Source organism: Bombus pyrosoma, linkage group LG8 (assembly GCF_014825855.1).
Source record: "Bombus pyrosoma isolate SC7728 linkage group LG8, ASM1482585v1, whole genome shotgun sequence".
In the NCBI taxonomy this organism is placed as follows: domain Eukaryota; kingdom Metazoa; phylum Arthropoda; class Insecta; order Hymenoptera; family Apidae; genus Bombus; species Bombus pyrosoma.
The window spans coordinates 7,372,477-7,392,849 of NC_057777.1; the positions used below are offsets into that span (position 1 = coordinate 7,372,477).

The following is a 20,373-nucleotide window of genomic DNA, read 5'->3' on the forward strand; positions in this document are numbered from 1 at the left end:
AACTTGTTACATTATTCTGTTGTTTATGAGAGAAGAACTATCTTTTTTAGCTTCTGTTTTATTTTATCTCTGTATTAAACCATTCGTTTGAAATTATCTAGACATATTGCATGTAACGTAATTCGATTCTAAAATTGATTTGCTTGGAATAGGAAGCCATAGTGTAAACGATATATGTATACGGTACGGTGTGCGTGCGTCGTGCGTGCCTTGCATGCGCGCGCGCGTATATCTAGGTTTTTGTAGTATTTTGGCAGTAGTTTCGGCAAGAGCATGAACTTCCTGACTACTTAATAATCTGTGCCCTGTGGTAGGTAAAACGAAAGAAGGGCGCAGCACGGAGGCAGCAAACGACCGCGGAAGATCAGCGGAGGCGAAAGGAAGACAAGCAAGCTGGAGGGACTGGTGTAGGCAGCGAGTCTAGTAACGAGAGCGAGGCTGGTTCTGCTAGCGATACCAGCGAACAGTTGGGTTCCATTCAACCTACGTCGAGGGTGCGGCATACCACGGCCAATTCCAACAATTCCTCGGGAAACGGTTAGTTGACGTAGCTTCTTGTAAATGGACTTCCCATCAGGTGAACTAACTATTCACTTGCAGGGTAAGTGATCCGTGTTCCATGGTCATACACTTAATCCTTTCTATAGAGCCATGCGAGAACTCGAGAAATTCAGGAATACCATTGATTGATCCATTCGGATTCAAGCATTGAAATAAATTGAAATAATGATGAAGGAACATAAGTAAAGTAGATTATTGTTTTTTTTAAGTACACAAAAAATATGCCAGAATGATAGATAAATTATACAGGATTATTACAGAAACCAGAGTTTAGGAAATTTTTATAATTTAGAAAAAATAGTTTATCACAGCGACATAAAATATTTAACTTAATTCGAATATTATAAAATGGTAGGATTCAGTAATAGAAAACAATATTAAGCAACTTTTTGAAACAGATAATTAAATAATATAATTACAATGCAGATTCGATAGAATTCGATAACGCAGATTGTTTGATACATGTCACACTTAAAATGTTGTATTCCTGATGACACTCTTTAGGTTCGCCATGCTCTTGAAACCCTTGTTATCCCGTTTCGTACACTTACCCTGTTTCAATATAAAATCCTTGCTTGCGATTTTCAAATATTCTAATAACAATTATTAGGAAAGAAAGATGATGAATTAATGAATTGATTAGTATATATACATCTATGAAATACAAATTATATAACGAGCTTTTTAACACTGAACTAAGTTATTTGTGTATAAATGGCTAAATAAATGTTCCCCATCGTTACTCAAATAGATCGTACTGTTTGTTCAATAGGAAATAATAAGGAACCGAGAAAACGAGGTAGAAGACCAAAGACTACGAAAGGTAACGAATTGGGCGGAGAAGATCAGCAACCTCGTCAAAAGAAAGAACGTAGAGACGATAGTACAAGCGGTGGTAACAGTGGGCCAGGTGGAAGCGGTGGTAGGGGCGATCCCTTTCGTAGACCTCCGATATCACAATTGAAAAAAACCGGTGACAGTTGGTTGCAAGACGGCGCTTGTTTCGAAGTAGCTCCAAAGTTGGCTAAATGTCGTGAGTGCAGATGGACACCACACCAGCGCTCCAAAAATCTTCCTCAAAATATTTTCTGCAGATTTTATGCATTCCGTAGATTACGGTACACGAAAAACGGACAGTTGGCTATAGCAGGATTTAGCGACCCTCATAAAGATGCGTCTGAGGTAAGTATTCGAAATTGCCGCGTCTTTTTATCAAGGCACGTTTACAAGAATAACGAACAATCGTTTCGTTTTCGTGTTACAGGTAGATCTCCGATTATGGTTACCAGGAAAGGAGAATACAGATACGAAGAAGGATGAAAAGTCCGACAAGAACGATAAAGAGAAAGGAGACAAAGAAGATCTAGATTTGGAAATGGCTCACAGACTACTTCGCCAAGTTGGAGATCAGTTCTGTGACCTCTTGCATCAAGAAAAGGAAGCTCTTCAACAGCACATGGCAGAAGGTAAATTTTTCACGTTGGATTCAAACATTTAGGTAACATGGTCATTCGAAAATGCAGAGTAAAAATTTAAAAAATCAATGTTTATGTGTCTTCGCGCATGTTTCATAGTATCGATGTTACATGTATATATATAAGATATTACAAGAATAAATTTGAAACAAAAAACAAATAAGTATATTTAGCATGAGATGTGGTCATTTAGCTTTTTTTTTTTTATTTCATTATTGTGTATATTATTCATTTACGTTGGAAATATTTAATTCGATATTTTCATAAGCATGCAATTATACGCGAGGAAAATTAGCTTGGAGTATTTCCTTTGTTCGCATGATTTAACGCTTTGCGTATCGATTGTTTCTTCACCTTGACAGCAAGTTCGGGACTTGTAGACGGAACAGTCGCTTGGAAGAGAGTGGTGCAAGGTGTTCGAGAGATGTGCGATGTCTGCGAGACGACCTTGTTCAACTATCACTGGGCTTGCGGAAAATGTGGCTTCGTCGTATGCATCGATTGTTACAAGGTGAGAACATTTCTTTTCATCTTTATAAATCTATATTCGTTCGTAAGACATGATGATAAATAGTTCGTTGAAATCCACGTGATTATACCTATAAAAATCGAGCTCTTTAACTCTGACGTGTGAAACGTAGTTGCGTTATATATCTAAATTTCTATTCGCGGTGATTTCACAAATCATATATGTTATTAGGGACGCAAGAATGGAACGATCAAGATTTGGGGAGAGAGCGGCAAGGATAGAGACGATTTTTCGTGGCTTTTGTGTACGAATAGGCAAGTGCACGAGCCCGAACGACTTATGCTCACGCAAATTATCGCCGGCGATAGCTTGACACGTCTCGGGCAACGGCTGCACGAATGCCGCGCGGAATGGGGAATACCACAGCATTGTGGTTGCTCGCTAGTCGTTCAAACCTCACCCAACGAATATTTACGGAACATGATAAAAGGCGACACGGTACCGGTTCTGAACGGTAATGTTAAACAGGAAGTCAAAGAAGAGAAGAAAGTGAACGAATCGAACGGATCGTCGGAGAACAAAACGAACGGCGAAGACAAAAACTCTCCGTTGAATTGGCTGGCGGATGTGGCTCTGCAGAATCAGGATAAAAACGAAAGTGGTTCTAGCTCGGATTCCGACGAGGATCGAGATGGCAATTACTCGACCTTGAGAGAATTGCTTATCCGACCGTCTCATAAATCAAACGGTAGTGGATCCAGATCGAATTCACCGACCAACAATTCCGGCAATGTTAACGTTACTTCCGGAAACAACGCGCAGAACAACGTGGCGAAATCTGGCAAAAAGTCGAAAATGGACACACTGGATGAGGTTATATCCAGCGTAATAGAACACAGCGTGAAGAAAGAGAGGGAAGGTGAACTGGATGACGAGAAACCGAGGGAATTGAAGCATTTTGTTAGAAGATACAAATGGACGCAGAAAGGAAGAGAACCGTTGCCCATTCGTATCATGACGCTTACCGAAAGTAAGAGTCTGTACCCGGATGTGCCGCACTCGTGGCTCTGTGATGGAAAGTTGCTCAGGTTAAACGATCCAAACAATCCTAACAATTATAGAATATTTCAAGACCAGTGGAAACGCGGACAGCCAGTCATCGTGTCGGACGTTGCGAAGTCGTTAGATATGAATCTGTGGCACCCGGACTCGTTCGCTAGAGACTTTGGCGACGAGAAGAACGACTTGATCAACTGCATGACCGGAAATTTGGTACCGAACCAACCAATGCGTAAATTCTGGGAAGGATTCGAACACTTCTCGAAGAGATTAAAGGATGAGAGGGGAAATCCGATGTTACTGAAATTGAAGGACTGGCCGCCTGGCGAAGACTTCGCGGAATTGTTGCCATCGAGATTCGCGGATTTAATGAAAGTTTTGCCGTTGTCGGAGTATACCCATCGAAACGGAAGATTGAACCTGGCCAGCCGTCTGCCGGATTGCTTCGTGAGACCAGACCTGGGACCCAAAATGTACAACGCTTACGGATCGGCTCTTCATCCCAATAAGGGAACAACCAACCTTCATCTAGATATTTCCGATGCGGTCAACGTTATGGTCTACGTGGGAATTCCGAAGGATGCCGATAACGACGAATACGTCAAAGGTATTTATCATTACCTTGTTTTTATCTAAAGCAAATTAAATTTCGAAGAATTAACAATCGTGATTGTATCGATGTTATAGAAGCACTACGAGCGATAGACGAAGCCGGCTGTGACATCTTGACACGCCGTCGTGTTCGTGAACGTGGAGAAGCACCGGGCGCATTGTGGCACATATACGCAGCACGAGATGCCGACAAGATCAGGGATCTATTGAACGCGGTAGCTTTGGAACGAGGGGCTCGTTTGGAGCCGCACCACGATCCAATTCACGATCAAAGCTGTTATCTCGATGGACCTTTGCGAGAACGGCTGTACCGCGAATACGGCGTCGAAGGGTAAGCATTGCGTTCATTCGACGATCTCACTGTATCTCGTAGCTTTCTGAGGTATTTGTAAAAATAAAGATGTGTTTCTCTCCCTTGTTACAGATACGCTATCGTACAGTGCCTAGGCGATGCAGTATTCGTGCCAGCTGGCGCGCCGCATCAAGTCCGTAACCTTCACAATTGTATAAAGGTAGCCGAAGATTTCGTATCTCCAGAAAACGTGTCGCATTGCTTCCATCTAACGCAAGAGTTCCGTGCGTTATCGGACACGCACACAAATCACGAAGACAAGTTGCAAATCAAGAACATAATCTACCACGCGGTGAAAGATTCGCTGGCCGTATTGAGTAACGTGAAGGAAGAAACTCTTGCCAAGCTTAAGTCTAATAATGAGATAAAGAAGGAGGAGACGTAGCCCTAGGCCCCCTGTCGCGGTCGCAAGAGCCGTTGATCGTTGTTTGATTAAAGTCTCGCTATAGCAGTGAGTGCGTAACCTGTTATCCGGTCGTGTATCGGTCTCCCGAATAGCATACGCCCGGGATCGGTTCGAGACGACAGGAGGATTAATCTAAGATGCTCCGAAGAAACCTGTATCGAGGTGCAAGAATTTGTTGTGATATTTGACGAGTAACTCAAAAGTTTCATTTTTCGATATTGGCTGAGCCAATGAGATTATTCGTTGTTTCATTTGAATTTTCCTTTTACACATACTTTTTCCTTCCTCTCGAGCAACATGCTTGCGGACATGAAGTCCGCGGCTTTTTTTCATTGAAGTTATGGAGTCGGTCCCGCGAACGCGCGCGCGCCGCGTCCGTTATCATTGTGATACCTATGAGGAGGACTTTGGATCATGCATTATTTGTAATTACTTATATCGTGCCTGTATTCAATACATACTGTCTATATTATATAAATGTAGATAATGGATTATTGTGTAATGAATTCTTACTAGCTACTATGAAAAGGATCGTCTAGAGGTACCTTTGTGCAATTAGATGTCGATTAAATCGTTAGCTGGATCAGTGATACTTGTCGATTCGCGTCATGTGCTCTCGTGATCTGGTGCTTTTTTGGTATTGATTTAACAAAAGCAAACAGAGAAGCGCTTTGCCAAATAGCCGATATATATTTCCTGCTATCGTCCTTGTGTTCCGCGCGGAAGGCGAGTGTAAGAGGAAAACACTGCCTAAGCTGTTCGCAACGGTCAAGTTTCTGGAATAAGATGACTCGACCGCGATAAATCGCAGTTCGGCTTCCTCCGATATATACGTTTTTCAGTTTGTTTTTCTTCTTCGAAAGATATATCGGCTATACCGAGCAAAGTTTGTCCGAAGGTTTGTATGACCATCGTCGTTTAAATTAAGGCATCAGAACAAAAATAACAAGGGAAATTGCTAAACAAATCTTTCAATATTATCTTTATGGTATATGAGATATCGATGAGAATAGACTCGATTGAATTTAATGTTTTTATAGATTGGATTAACGTTGTGTGGCCCAGTGATGACCCAGTAAAAAGAACAGTAAGACGAAAATAAGGTGAAAAGGAGGACAGGAAAAAAAGCAGAAAAAAAGCAAAGTAAAAATGATCTGTTATTTTTGTCGAATCACGCAAACCGTCTATCCGATAGAGCAGCGATATTCTAATTGTATTATAATTAATATCGATAAACTATGGTAACATTATTTAATGCAAAGTAAAGCTGTAACGATTTTCGAAGTGCCAATGTTGAACAATGTGGACAGTCTCACGTGTTTACACGTTGTGTATCGTACGTGTATAGGTAGGCAAAAAAAAAAAGAAGGAAGAGGGGGCAGGCAAAAAAAGAGAGAGGGAAGAAAGGAAAAAAAAGAAACACAGATTAGTCATGCAGAATTCACAGATGAGAGGCCGAGTTCCTATCATTCAACTGTTCTCACATAGAACAAACCGCTGCTATTCACGGTATGTTGCGCAATGTCTGAATTCTTGAAAGCCATTGCCGTCCTCGTTCATTGTGTTCCACGATGACGTTTTTCACACACTCGTAAACCGGGGAATATCATAGTTGAACGTTCACGATTTGTTCGCAATCTCAAGCGGTAGCAGAGTAAGATGAAGAAGAAGAAGAAGAAGATAGAGAATGAAAAAAGCCAGAAAAAAGAGAGAGGAAGGCAGCAGCTTTCGAGGACAGGTGTATGTGATTTAGCGTCTCGCGCCGTTGGTGCGCTTATCGATCGTCAGATGTTCTCTACTGCTGGTAATCTCGAAACCGACGTGCAAACAACAAGCGAAGAAATAAGGAGAAACAAATCACTGGAATCCTGGAATCCGCAATTTCTTTGATCTCAACATTCGTCTCTAGCATACAACGACTTGACTAAAATAATATTTAACGAATAAATTTTTAAATATCTCTTAGTGTCGATAAGTAACGTTAATATTACGGAAATTATAACAAGAATAAAAAAAAAAGTACCCTTATTATTCACAAGCGACGATAATGATAATGATAATTGATGATAACGACGATGTATAAAGTTATAGGAAAAAAAAGCAAATAGGCATACTCTGTGTATTATTGCTGCAGACAAAGCTATTATTCGTTCTCCCGCTACGTGTATGTAAATACATTTATACATACTTATATGTATACATATACATATATAAATACGAAAGAAAGTTAGGCTTTAAGGGATTACACACTCCATAAACCATGGACAAAAGAATACATCTTACACGCGTAGATAGATAGTTTATTATACCATTATTAATTATTATTAATTAATTATTATGATTATCATTATTACGATTAATTATAACGAAGAAATACCGATATTTAAATGTTGCTGAATACGAACATGATGAGAACATGAAGCACGACTATCGAACGTCAGTGTATAAATGAGGGTGATTACGAAAGATTGCTTGTATGTAACTGCATAAACGCGTGCGTGTGTTGTTTTTTTGAGCGAAATTCCGGGAAGAATAGACGAGTGAGTGAGAGCGAGAATGAGAACAAGGGGTCGTGTATTGGGGGCGGAGTGGAATGGATGAGACAATTGTACAGCCCTTAAAACTCCTACAAAATATCCACCCCCAAAGTCCTACGCTACCCCATCACCGGTGGCCCCCAGTCATAGCAATTATGAACCGCGGGCCGGCAGGTCTGAGTATAATTTTTTGTACTGTGTAAATGTAAGAACATACGTTTGAATAAGAAAAATGTTTATATTACAAAAAAAATACAGTCTGCGTATCTTTATTCATTACATTTAACCACGCTCCTAGACACGAATCGAATTCATACGAAGAAATACGTCTAACTTTGTTTTCCCAAGTTCGAACAAACGTACAAAAATTTAATTCTATTATGAGACTTGTTGCGTATAGCTTGCACGCTAACTTGTTGCTTATTGGCAACGTTTCGACGGTGATTTCTCTCACGCATCGTAGTACATATTAACGCCGTGGTATTCAGGATATTAAAATATCAATCACGTCAACGGCATCTGACGTATTCAAATTAATTTCGATCCATATATCGCTCGGGATTGAAACGTTCAAATTGGGTTCAAAACGGGTTTGAAGTACGAGGATGAACCGCTCGTTCGTTGACTGCGTTGCCCCACGTTACCGACAAAAAATTGATTTCGTGTATCTGCCAGATGCGCGTCAACAAGTTCGTTGATACAATTTATAAAGCGCAAGAATTTTGGAGCTTTTTTTGCGAAAACTCTGCGAGATCCTTTGAAAGCATATTAATATATACGTGACTGGTATTCGAGCGCGCGCATTGAAACACGTACCGATACGTGTCCGGATTATAATATACTAACAACGATTCTGCTTCCGTTCCAAAACACACCTGGCTTGTTTCCGGCGTTGAATTTGCACGAAATCGTATAAGACTTGGGGAGTCAGAGAGGCTTTCGACGTTAACTATACTCGGCCAATGATAGCATATCCGGCGTGAGAAGGACAGGCGACCGATAAACTATGGTACAAATCTGTAGTTAATGTATAGTATGGTATAGTGTCGCCTACACATTCACGCTTCCAAGATGGCGCTCAACCTACGGAGAGAAAGACGATCGAGCGTCTGAACGGGTCGGAGCGGTTCTGCTATAGCTGTGTCAAGCGTCGGACAATGAACGAGTGCCGGACCGATCCACTTGTTTTTGTCATCGATTCGACCACTCGGTCATAAGGATAGTGTTGTGCGTTTTGGTGTGGAAACAAAATGTGTAGTCACAGACAGAGGATCGTTAGGATAGAGTCGAAAATAAGTACGTGCTAGTGCGATTCTTCGGTTATGTCAGTGCGTTAAGTCAAAATGGCAGCCACGTTAACTGTCGAGCAAGAACAGGTAAGCGATTATCTATCGTCTCGTATAGAATATATCGTGTCCAAAAATTGTTTCAACCGATCTCGCCGACATCTCGAAACGATCGATCGCGATCTTTTTTTTACTTCGATCCCTACACCACGTACGTGTTTACAACCGCGTAATATAAACATTGCTCGTTTCTCTGGCGCTGATCCTTTGAATCTTCCCGATGATTTTCAACGGAGATGACAAAAGAACTAAATTCTTCTTGCTCGATGGAGCTTCAAGAATGTCTTTTGACGAATTGCAACTGCGATTACGTTACTCAACGTTGAATATGTTAAACAAGCGCGATAGATAGACTCGCGTGTATACATCGTGCTTTAATCGTCAATGTTTGTATAACTAGACATTGTCATCGTGACAATAATGTCCGATCTTTTTGTCGACTGAGAATTCTCGGAACATCGTATTATCTTATTTCTCGTGAATATGTCAAGATTTATGTACAATTTCGATAGAAAAATTATCATATTCCGTGACAAATAAATCATCGAATAGTATATGCGGTTGATAAACAAAAAGATTTTGTGGCTTTATAAGGTCTGAGTCGCGGAAAACGACGAATCTTCCGCTCTAAAAATTCATTGGCATTAAATGCATTCCGTGGCATTAAATAGAACGTGTACGTCTTTCATAAGCAAAACGTGACGTTGGAATTAAAACAAAGTGAGAACTGTCGGTTAGCAAAGCTTTATTAAAGTATCGATTTACGATATTAAATTTCTTGACCCTGGAATGAATCTATCCATTTACCGCACCGGTCCCCGGCGAGCGTACTATGGCGGAAGTTGCCGGTGGGTAGGTAGTCGGGCACCGGAAGTTATATCGGTACCCAGGGCATGTACACAAATCATTGACGAATGACTGTTACGCGTTTCGACAGTGTAGAAATGTTGCGAGACTATCCCATTGTTCTAAACGTGTCTCGTATAATCTTCTTTTTGATTAATGATCATCTTCCTCTTGTTAGAATTCCGCGCATTCTGCGAATTAGCGTTTTTTGTTCGGGATATATAAAGAACCATTTAAGCGGAGAAAGCAGTTGATGATTCGAGGATGAACGTGTTTTATGTTAATGTTAAATTTAATGTGAAATAAATTTCAAATTTAACAAGATCTGCTTTCCTGAAAAATGTCTGATCGATCTCTTTGTGTTTGCAGGCCACGAAAGAATTTATAGAAGCAGTTAATAAATGCCGGGCTGGAAGAAGAGCCGGTCCAGTATCGTGGAGCACGGCTGTGAAATTTTTAACAGCGAGGAAATTTGAAGTTGCGAGAGCATTAGCGTTGTACGAACAGCACGAAGCCACCAGAAGGCGAGAGGGTCTTGCACTCTTGTACCCTACTCAGGAACCTTTGCTCAGTGAATTACGCACAGGAAAATTTACAGTTTTAGTAAGTTTCTAATTTTCGTTAAAAAGAATCTGAATGTGATCTGGCGTTTTCGATCACATGACGTTTATACGATGCATTTGTGAAAATGTTGTAGCCTTCGAGGGACGCTACAGGGGCAGCCATAGCTATTTTTACAGCACATTTACACCTTCCACAAAATACCACGCACCAAACAACGTTACAAGTGAGTGTGTACTTAAAAACGCTATAGAAGATCACACCATAAGAGACGTTGTAAATTATTAATAATGGAACTTTCACTGTCTCGTTACAGGGTGTGGTGTACCAGTTAGATGCAGCGCTAGAAAGTGTAGAAACTCAAAAGCACGGTCTGGTTTTTATTTATGACATGTCGGATAGCAAATACCAGAATTTCGACTATGACCTCTCCCAAAAGATTCTCACCCTCTTAAAGGTAAGTTTCACACCCGTGCACGCGCGATCTCAAGGGATCTACGTATCCCTTGTACATATATTTATTATTTAACTCTATCGAGATACAAAAAGGTAGCGCCAGAATGATGAAACACCTCGTTAAATTTAAGTCAGTTATTATAAACACTGTTAAATCCTGAATAAATAAATTTATTACTCTTTGACAGAAACTTAATATATACTCCCGCGACTTGACAAATTTACCATTCTCGATATTCACCTTGGTTCATTCACGAATCTACGTCCGGAGTTTACAGAGCACCGAGAAACAAAGAGGCTTTGTTGGTAGCAACGGATCGTTCCGAATGTAGGCCATTATCTTTACACAGGAAATTTAATCAACATCTTTGGCTTTTATTCGTACCACGGACGAAATCAGACCGTGTAATGCACGCGTGTGTCGCCAGTCTGTGAAAAAGATTAGCCTAATATGCGAATGTGTAACGTTGCACGCTAGAAAATATTTGAGATGCGTGTATTGGACCGTTGTACCTCCTAGTTGGTGGCAAAAAGGGAAGGAGCGGGTCGCTCAGAATCCCGATTATATAATACGGAGCAATACATAAAGTAATTCCGAAGCGTCTGCTGGTGGGGTACATAGAAGGGTGTATCTGAAAGAACAGGGAAGTTTAAGGGGTCGTTAACGCTTCACGGAAACCCACTTGCAATTGCCCAGTGAGCCGCGCATTGTGAGCGAAGCAAGGGAGTTTCAAAGGTTTTGGTCGAAATGACGCAGTTATAGGATATTCGTGAAACTATTTCTAACAAACATTTTTACGTCACCGGGCACCGAGGTAAAAATAATCATCAGTTTAGTCGGATTATTTACTAGGAACCGCGGATAAAGTAGAACTCTATTCTGAAACGCGTGTCTAGGGGAAGTATATAAAAGGAAAATGTATAAAGGTACGTGATCGCTTTCTATTCGACTAATAACCTTCCGATACTCTTTCATTTTCCGCTCTATTATGCCCGTCTATAGCGTATAATCGGTCGCGGACCGACTGCTACTTTTCCCGATAAAGTTTCGTCTTTTCATCGGTTATGAACTGATAAATTAAACTTCGTATCACGGTAAAAATAACGTGGCCCGTTTCGAAATCACGTTCCTCAAGGGCGTTCGCATTAAAAACTAGGAAAAGGTGCTACACGGTGAAGGTGATATTTTGTTTACGTAGTCAGATCTGCGGTTAAAAATAATGCGGAACGTTCTAGTTTTAGCGGTGGCGAGTTTTAGAGGTTGATAACCCCCGGGTTGTACGCAACACGATTCACATATTTCAACGAATTCTGATTGCCAAAGTACCGGACGTGAAGCAAGAATAGGTCCTCGAGTTGAGAGACACTGACATAATACGTCACCGCACGTAGGATCGCACCTTTGCCAGGGAGGGGGGGAGAAAGAAATTCGTGTAAGGGATGCTAGAGCGGTGGTAAAAAGAAGGGGTCGTTGGCGCGCATGCGCGCATACGCGGGATAACGTCGCGACGCTCGTGGTCAGTAATCATCGTGACCCCTTTGCGGCATTATCGTGCACAGATCGGAAGAAGTTACAACCTGATTCCACCGTTTGGATCGCTGTAATTTCTTCGAGTTGTCGAATCGTCGCGTTGTTCCATCCGAATACCCGAACCAACCACTTCGCGGCACAAGAATGACGTTGTAACAATCGGGAACTGTAGCAGCGCGAGTTATGCTCGTCAACCGTAGAAAACGGTTATTCTAATTTCACGCTATCGATTGACTGACCGAGTGTCGGCAGTGATTTTGATTCCATCGATTCAACGACCACTGGATATAACCTGGTGATTAATCGAATTTCAAGCCGATCGAGAGCACTCGATTTATCGTTACATCGGCGCTTCGTTCGTACACTAGATAATCCACGTTCTACGATCCGTCGTTTGATAGGTAGATCGCCTAACGAGCTCGTGTCATCGATGCCCGATAAAATATTCGCTTACGGTGCACCTTTCCGCGACATACGGTAAACGAAAATTCTAATCTATTGATTGATTGTGCTCGAGTGTTCGTATCACACCAAAATACCCTCGTATGTAATTTCCTCGATCGCGATTTTCATCTGTCACGATCTTCGATGTAGGAAATCTGTTTGTATAGCGATCGGTAATCGTTCTGAATCGATTCGAAGCAGCTTCAAGTCGTCGACACTTTTTCGTCGTGTTTTCGCGGGGTTTCGATGTAATAGAGTTTATGCGCTTAAGATCGTAAAGATGTAGTGGTGCTGCTGCTGCTGACGTCGTTGCCGTTACGGTACTTCCGCCCTCTATATACACCACAGAGGGTACCGAGGGTTAAGTTACCGTGTATCCTGCATTTTGCACAACTCCAGAAGTGAGAAAGAATTTTTCACGCATTACATGTCCCTATTGATCTGAAATCTTGAATGTTCGTCGACCCCGTGCCTATGAATCGTTTGTCCCAGTTCAATTGAATTTTGCATCGTTTGATGCAACGCGTAACTAGCCTATAAGACAGGTTTACCGTTAAATTGGATCGAAACTCGTGCCACGTAATTCCGTAGTTTTCCTCTAGAACGAAACCCCTTCGCGTGTAAAACATATATTCGAAGATTGCTTGCAGTTGGCACTAAAACGTAGTTCTCGGTTTATATACCATTCTATTATTGCATCGTCTTGCAAAGGTCAAATTTGAAAGTCGCTCCATTTCGAAAATAAATCATGCACTCCTGTTAACCGATCGTTTTTTAATATCCTTTATCTTTAAAACACACACACACATAGAGAAGCGCGCGCGCGTGAGACGCACACAATGTTTTTTTTTTATAATAATATCGTTATATAAAAATAAACTGTATGTTATAAACTGATCGATTATTCGATTATTCTTTTTTTATTCCTTTGTTTCTGCAGTTGACTACTTGCGTAAATAATTCGTTTATAAGCATATGGTCTTATACTTTACGGTGTCGCATGTAAGATGGAAAATGTAAATATTGAACTATAATAATTTCGGTCGAGTATACGTACTATAACGATGTCGTATTGTTTCAGGGTGGTTATCCAGCAAAATTAAAAAAAGTCTTAATAGTGACTGCACCGCTGTGGTTCAAAGCACCCTTCAAGATCCTTCGATTATTCGTGCGTGAAAAGTTGAGGGACAGAGTATTCACCGTATCCATTCCTCAATTAACGTTACATATCCCGCGGGAATCATTACCGCATCGCTTGGGCGGCACATTGGAGATACAGCATGAGGCATGGCTTCTCCACTGTCTTAAATCCATGACAAACAGGGGAGGGGGTGAGCTTTGTGAGGTCAGTATTCTAATTGCGTCCATTTGTTCTAGTAGATGCCAAAAGAATTCTTCAACAATGATTCATGGATTTCTTATATGTGTAGGTTACCCCCAGAGTGGGTACTCCTCTTTCGCCCACATCGAAAAACCACACGGTTCAAAATCCCAATGGAACTACGGTCAGTAGCTCAACTAGTCCTATAATCGATAAAAACAAAGTTAAAAATGGTATCTCCAATATTGGAGATATCGAAATTACGAATGGTGATATCTGGATGGGAACCGATGAGGCACCATCTCCAGTACAGCCTCCGTCCTCAGCTAGTTCAGGTTTTAGCGACGACGATAGCTTACACGGGGATCTCGGCATTCAGGCCGTTACCATGGAACAACTCATCGAAGAGATTCATTCGAGAGGACGCGCAGGTCTCATAGCTGAATACACGGAAATTAGGCAAAGACCGCCCGAAGGTTCCTTCAATAATGCAAAGTACGCGAAGGCTGTATTCTTTGAGAAATATGTTTCGTAGGATTATCGTCGATTGACAAACAATTTTCAATACACTTTTCAGATTAAGATCGAATCAATCGAAGAACCGGTACACAGACGTGCTTTGCTACGATCACAGTAGAGTGTGCCTGTCACAGATAGACGGGGACGCCACATCGGATTACATAAATGCCAATTTTGTTGACGGTTACAAACAGAAGAACGCGTTTATTAGCACACAGGGTCCGCTGCCGAAAACTTGCGGTGATTTCTGGAGAATGATTTGGGAACAGCAAACGCTCGTTGTCGTTATGACCACAAGGTATATCGATAAAGGCACATTTCTCTGATTGCTTTGATATTCAACCGGAAGAGTATCTATAATTTTTGATGGATTTTAGAGTGGTGGAAAGAGGTCGCACGAAGTGTGCACAATATTGGGGTCCGGAACCGGGAGACGAAGTACAAGCGGGAGGTTTTACAGTAACCACTCTTGAGGTTGATACGAATCCCGATTACACGATATCGATGCTTCTTCTTACAAACAACAAGGTATGCCTCGGTGTTGGCTTAACTTTCAAGGACGGGAACTGACACCATCCATGTTTAGAAGTTTCTAATCGATAAATACATTACGCTTTTATTTTAGACTGACGAGGCAAGGGAAGTTTGCCATATGCTGTACACCGCGTGGCCGGATTACGGTGTCCCACAATCGGCCAGAGCTCTGTTACAGTTTCTAGCCTTAGTAAGACAACAACAAAATAAATTACTTGCTAGTAGAGGAGATACGTGGGCTGGACATCCGCGAGGACCTCCTATAGTTGTTCATTGCAGTGCAGGAATAGGAAGGACAGGTATAAATGCCGATATTCACGCGAGTTTCAAAGAAAACATTTAGAGAGTAGAACGAAGACACTTATCGCGGGATATGTTATTTTTCTAGGAACATTTTGCACATTAGATATTTGCATATCGCGACTAGAAGATACTGGAACTGTAGACATTCGTGGAACTGTGGAAAAAATCCGAGCACAGAGGGCCTACAGTATTCAAATGCCAGACCAATACGTTTTCTGTCATCGTGCTCTGGCAGAGTATGCGCTTTCCAGAGGGATACTTAGTTCACAACATCTTGCTATGTTACCTCCAACCATAGAAGAAGATTCTGATTAGGGTGTAACCTTTATTATCATGTACCAGATTGATGTTCTTCCCGAGTATGCGTAACAATCTCCTTACATAGCCTATTTCTAGCTTAAATAACTAAAAGTTATTTTTTGCTATCATCTCCATCGATGTAATATTTCAGATTTCTACTCTTATGTTAGGCTATATGTTTAGAAAATATCTAAAGAAAGACTAGTTTTTTCAAGGCCAATATGTGCGAACAGAAACCTTCCGTTTTTGTTCCTTGGTATTTTGCTCTGTGAACAAGCGATTCGATATTAAGAATAAATGACGTTCTAAGTGGCGCAACAGTGCCAATTAGAAACGGCTGTCCGAATAATAGCGTGAAACGTGGCACAATCGGATGCCGGTCCAAGTTTAACCCTCTCATATGTAAATTTTATTGTACATTTTAAAAGATGACTACGAGTTATTTAAAACGTGTAAAGTATGAAACGTCTTACTTTATAAACATTCCATTTGAGAACAATTACTACGTCAATTAAATTAATATATAATGTATACAAGTATGTGAATTATGCTATTTCATAGGTTTAAAGAATTTTTCTCGTATTTTGTGTTACGCGTACCAGAGTTAAAGTCACAAGACTTGGCGCTCTAACCGATAAAATGCAGTTTCATTCGTACATACTTTATTTATTATATTAGTGTACTACTATATGAATTAATACGTTTAATAGATAAATAATAATTAATAGTAGTTTCTTTTATAATAGTATGCTTACTTTATCGCTACTTGCATTATCGCGTGATATGTACTTTATATTCTAATCACGATTAATTGCACTCTCCGTTACGATAATTAGTTTCGCATTTTTATCGTCATTTACGATTTGGAAGGACTTGAGTCTATTTTTGTTAAACACGTACTAAATGCTAGCTGATTTTTGTTGTTTCTACGACGTGTCTTTCATACTTTGAACGCCTGTCTAAAAATTAAATTATCAAGTACAAAGTTCTAAGGATATATTGTTATAGAATCTTTATATGAGAGGGTTAAAGTTGTAAAACTGATTTATTAAGGATGAAGACCTAAGTATAATGAAACTTAAAAAAAAAAAAAAGATATGAATGTTGCGAAAAATCACAAAACTATGGACGATATAATTTAAGCGGCCGATCGGTCACTGATATGTAAGATTTAAAGACCTACAAATATATTATAACGTGTTACAACGGCTTCCGTCATACAGGAACTAAGTAATCGACGATCGTATTTAATAGGCATTTTTGGGTAACCAAAGATTATCTCCTACACCGTCTCAGAACAATTACAATTGAATCGCGTCTGGATATAGTTGGCTGACACTTTATAAAAAGATTCTCTTACAGGGATTGTTAAACAGGGATCATTGCATAGATTAAAAATACTTCCAATTCGATGAAACGTTGAAAAAATTTAGGAAAGTCGTACGAAGTTGAACCTTTAAAAGGGCGAATGAACAACTAGTTTACCTCGAGAATCAAACGTGCTTCGTTTTAGCAACGGTAGGATTTTTTAAAGATCATAGTGCAAAGATATCAAGCAAATTCAAAACGCGCTCTTCCACGAAAGCCTTCGTGTATAATACGTGAATAAGAGAAAGAGAACAGTGTGATTTACAATTGAAATTTTTAGAGAATCGACCACTTGTTTCGAGCCGTTAAGTATTTAGGTTGATACTATCGAAGTGTCATAAGATATACATTTTTGATTTCACCAATCGGAGAATCAATAGATCAACACCGTTGCATTAACTTTCATTTCGCGATAGCTTTTTCAACAACGTAATCTTATCGACCGGAAAACGAAATGTATTTACACGAAGAAAGTATGTGAATGTTGATATAATTTGAGGGCGTGTCCAAAAGCGCTGTTGTAGATGCAAACGCTTTTTAATACGAATTTTTAGCATTTACTCGTTAAAGGCAACATTAGGAGATTTTTTAAAGGTGCGTTGTGAAATGAAGCGCGCTTATATCAAAACAAGAATAATAGTAGAAATTCTGTTTGGGGACCGTGTTTGCATAGATGTTTTATCTGAGAATTTCTTATTAAAACGATTTAAAAATCCTGAATGTCGATGTCGATCGATGTCCAATTTATAGCTAACACTCTGTCTAACCGTCTATTTGTTGAATGTATATTATAATAGTTGCAAGAAAATCGTAATACTAAATTGTTGTTACAAAGGCAATTGATATTACAATGAATTTTTCTTGCGTCTTAAATTTAATGTATGATACGAATTTTAACGGAGACATCGTGAATTTGTTGTTATATTGCGGAATATAATATGTGATAGCCGTTTAGATCGCTCTCGATATACGATTTTATAATTGTTTTTGTTTATAAGAACGCTGCCATGTTAGCGTAACGTTTAACTACAAGTTTTGTGTTTTATTTAAATTTCATGATCTAGAATCTAGATTTACCGTTCAACTTATCTTGTAATTTATTCGATTTGATTTGCCATTACGCACTAGACGATGCCAATGAAGTTATTGGAACGAGAATCTTTTTTTGCCGAGAAAATTCTTTGCCCAGAACCCAATGCGTGTATTTTCTGTACAGTCTGTATATTATGCGCAAAATTTAGCAGGGTCACTTCGACCGATACGTCGTCTCAGATCTATCGATAGTGAACCATTTGTTAGGAATATCTTCGAATTTTATATAAACGAAAAAAAATGCTGTTGTACTAAATGCTTAGTCAGACTTAAATAAGTTTCGAACAATTTTAATGTATACACGTTCCTCCTATTCTTGGGTTACCTTAAAAAGGGCATGTTATTGGTACAATCATATTTATTATTACTAATTATTATAATAATTATTATTACTATTACTATTACTATTATTATTATTACTATTATTACCACTACTACTGCTATTATTATATTATATTATATTATATTTCTTTAACGTTTGTAATTAGTTCACAGTGCCCTTTTATATTATCTATTATATTTATTAAAAAGATTATCTTAAAGTATTCATACGATGTACATAATACGCACATACTATCACGAAGTCTTAAGGTTCACTTAAACCTCCATGTTCTCAGGGTTTCACTTTCTAAGAACCTGTTAGTTGGAAATGTAAAGAAAGGAGGAAAAGAGAGTTGCATAATAAGAGCCAGTCGTAACGATCCGTTAAGTTAAGGAAAAGCACGAAATTTTTCATAGCACGTTTTTGTTCCTTTGAGATTAAAAAGCAAAAAAAGAAAAAGAAGAAAAAATAAAATAAAATATTCAAAGTATACGTGTAAAACATCATATTACGGTAATACACAATGCCAAAAAGTACATTTTTCTTTCGTTCAACACAAAGTTTCTCTCTTTCTTATTCGTTTTTTATTTGCGAACAAGTGCAGTCTGTGAATACGGAGGTTTTATCGAGTTCTCATTTTCTTCGAATACAAAAGAAAATTCCGACCCAATGTTTTCGTCGTTTCTCTCTCGCTCTCTTTCATTCTAATTAAGTGTGGATGTAACGTGTGATTTTGTAGTAATTTGTGTGTGTCTATTTCATAATATCCTCAGACGTGTATCGGTAAACCGGAGATAAATGCGCAAAAACAGAAAGAAACCACCGGAACAGGTACTAAAGTTTTTTTTGTAAGGTACTCGGGCGAGTAACGTATGCTCTAAACCCCTTAGAATAATTTTGTCTTGCGCATTATCGAAAAAGTAAGGGTACAGATAGATTAAACTAACCAATTCAACAGTATTACGATCCTATATAATTTTATATTCTCAGCATCATCCCTTTTCGCGCGATCAGTATTCTCTCTGCTCTTTGTTCGATTATTCTCATTCCTGTAAAAACGTTGTTTCAACCGTCGTTGGTAATTTATTTGAGTCCTACGATTCTCTAAATCGTACCTCTGAAGTTCCATTGACGATATACATTTTCTAGAAATATAATTCAAAAAATTGATATTTGCTCGGATTTTGTACAATAAAAAAGTTAGAAATGAAGGGGAAAGACGAATCGATATCGAAAAACTGATTATTCTGTAATTAAATTGAAATTCTTGTTTCAAGCATAAAGGTAAAACGTACTGAGATATTACGAACAACAGAGATTTAAATTAAGAATGGGAACGAAATATTGTACATATGAATGACTTTAAAACAACTATCGCACATGAATGTATCTAATAATTATTTAATATATTGCAAACATAAATGGTATTCTATGTTTCTATGGTTTCTAAAATCCCAAGATTCAAATTTACATCCGCCATTTGAAATTTCAAATCACATCAGATGGCAGTTATTTTGCAATGGGGTTAAAAGTGTTACGCATGCGCAGCGTCGCCGATGCACCAGCGCAGCATCTCGTAATTTTTAAAAATAATGGTTAAATTTTCATCATAACTTTAAAATATCATATTTGCGATTAAAAAATATTTATGACAACCAATATACAACACACAAATTACATCATTACCGCATACCTTAGTACTCCATTTCAAATCATGAGTCCACTGGTTCTATGTTTTCCAATATTATCATCTCAACAGCGTTAGCAAAAGACAGGTAAAGATTCTTCAATATGACATCCATCTTAATCCAACGATTCGATTTACACACAAACAGCGTAACACACTTACTATGTATTTATGACAATACGAAACGATAAAAAGGAAAGTAAGAAGATCATTTCACAAGCGGAAAGAGAATGTTAACGTTGGCGGTAACAGCTGATTCAAAAGACTGACCT

General features: G+C 39.2%; 2 protein-coding genes and 1 long non-coding RNA gene across 7 annotated transcripts in view; 2 read left to right on the forward strand and 1 right to left on the reverse strand.

Annotated features, from left to right (window-relative positions):
* LOC122570159 (probable JmjC domain-containing histone demethylation protein 2C) overlaps nucleotides 1-7,025 on the forward strand; it is a 234,079-nt gene extending 227,054 nt beyond the window's left edge. For 4 of the 5 annotated variants that reach the window (XM_043732124.1, XM_043732127.1, XM_043732125.1 and 1 more), the window contains exons 12-18: nucleotides 315-537; nucleotides 1,334-1,743; nucleotides 1,826-2,027; nucleotides 2,399-2,547; nucleotides 2,737-4,171; nucleotides 4,252-4,507; nucleotides 4,601-7,025. In XM_043732124.1, coding sequence (XP_043588059.1) covers nucleotides 315-537; nucleotides 1,334-1,743; nucleotides 1,826-2,027; nucleotides 2,399-2,547; nucleotides 2,737-4,171; nucleotides 4,252-4,507; nucleotides 4,601-4,913 — 2,988 coding nt within the window. In that variant the 3' untranslated portion in view covers nucleotides 4,914-7,025. The remainder of the gene's footprint in view (nucleotides 1-314; nucleotides 538-1,333; nucleotides 1,744-1,825; nucleotides 2,028-2,398; nucleotides 2,548-2,736; nucleotides 4,172-4,251; nucleotides 4,508-4,600) is intronic. The other variant, XM_043732128.1, reaches the window with a different exon arrangement.
* A 1,296-nt stretch (nucleotides 7,026-8,321) lies between these two features.
* LOC122570169 (tyrosine-protein phosphatase non-receptor type 9) lies at nucleotides 8,322-19,841 on the forward strand. The gene is made up of 10 exons (XM_043732162.1): nucleotides 8,322-8,847; nucleotides 10,033-10,266; nucleotides 10,361-10,450; nucleotides 10,541-10,681; nucleotides 13,737-14,000; nucleotides 14,086-14,471; nucleotides 14,554-14,793; nucleotides 14,873-15,023; nucleotides 15,121-15,328; nucleotides 15,418-19,841. The coding sequence occupies exons 1-10, from the start codon at nucleotides 8,815-8,817 to the stop codon at nucleotides 15,645-15,647; spliced, it is 1,977 nt and encodes a 658-aa protein (XP_043588097.1). The 5' UTR covers nucleotides 8,322-8,814; the 3' UTR covers nucleotides 15,648-19,841.
* Nucleotides 19,365-20,371, reverse strand: LOC122570183. Its single transcript, XR_006317737.1, has 2 exons — nucleotides 20,108-20,371; nucleotides 19,365-19,559 (listed from the first exon to the last, which is right to left on the reverse strand). It is a non-coding gene; the product is annotated as an uncharacterized LOC122570183 (long non-coding RNA).
* Nucleotides 20,372-20,373: the final 2 nt, after the last annotated feature.

Bases quoted from the DNA above. Each gene is read 5' to 3' on its own strand.
- LOC122570169 (XM_043732162.1), top strand. From the start codon at position 8,815: ATGGCAGCCACGTTAACTGTCGAGCAAGAACAG. The intron at 14,001-14,085 runs GTCAGTATTCTA...TTATATGTGTAG, and splicing joins GAGGGGGTGAGCTTTGTGAG to GTTACCCCCAGAGTGGGTAC. The intron at 14,794-14,872 runs GTATATCGATAA...GATGGATTTTAG, and splicing joins GTTGTCGTTATGACCACAAG to AGTGGTGGAAAGAGGTCGCA.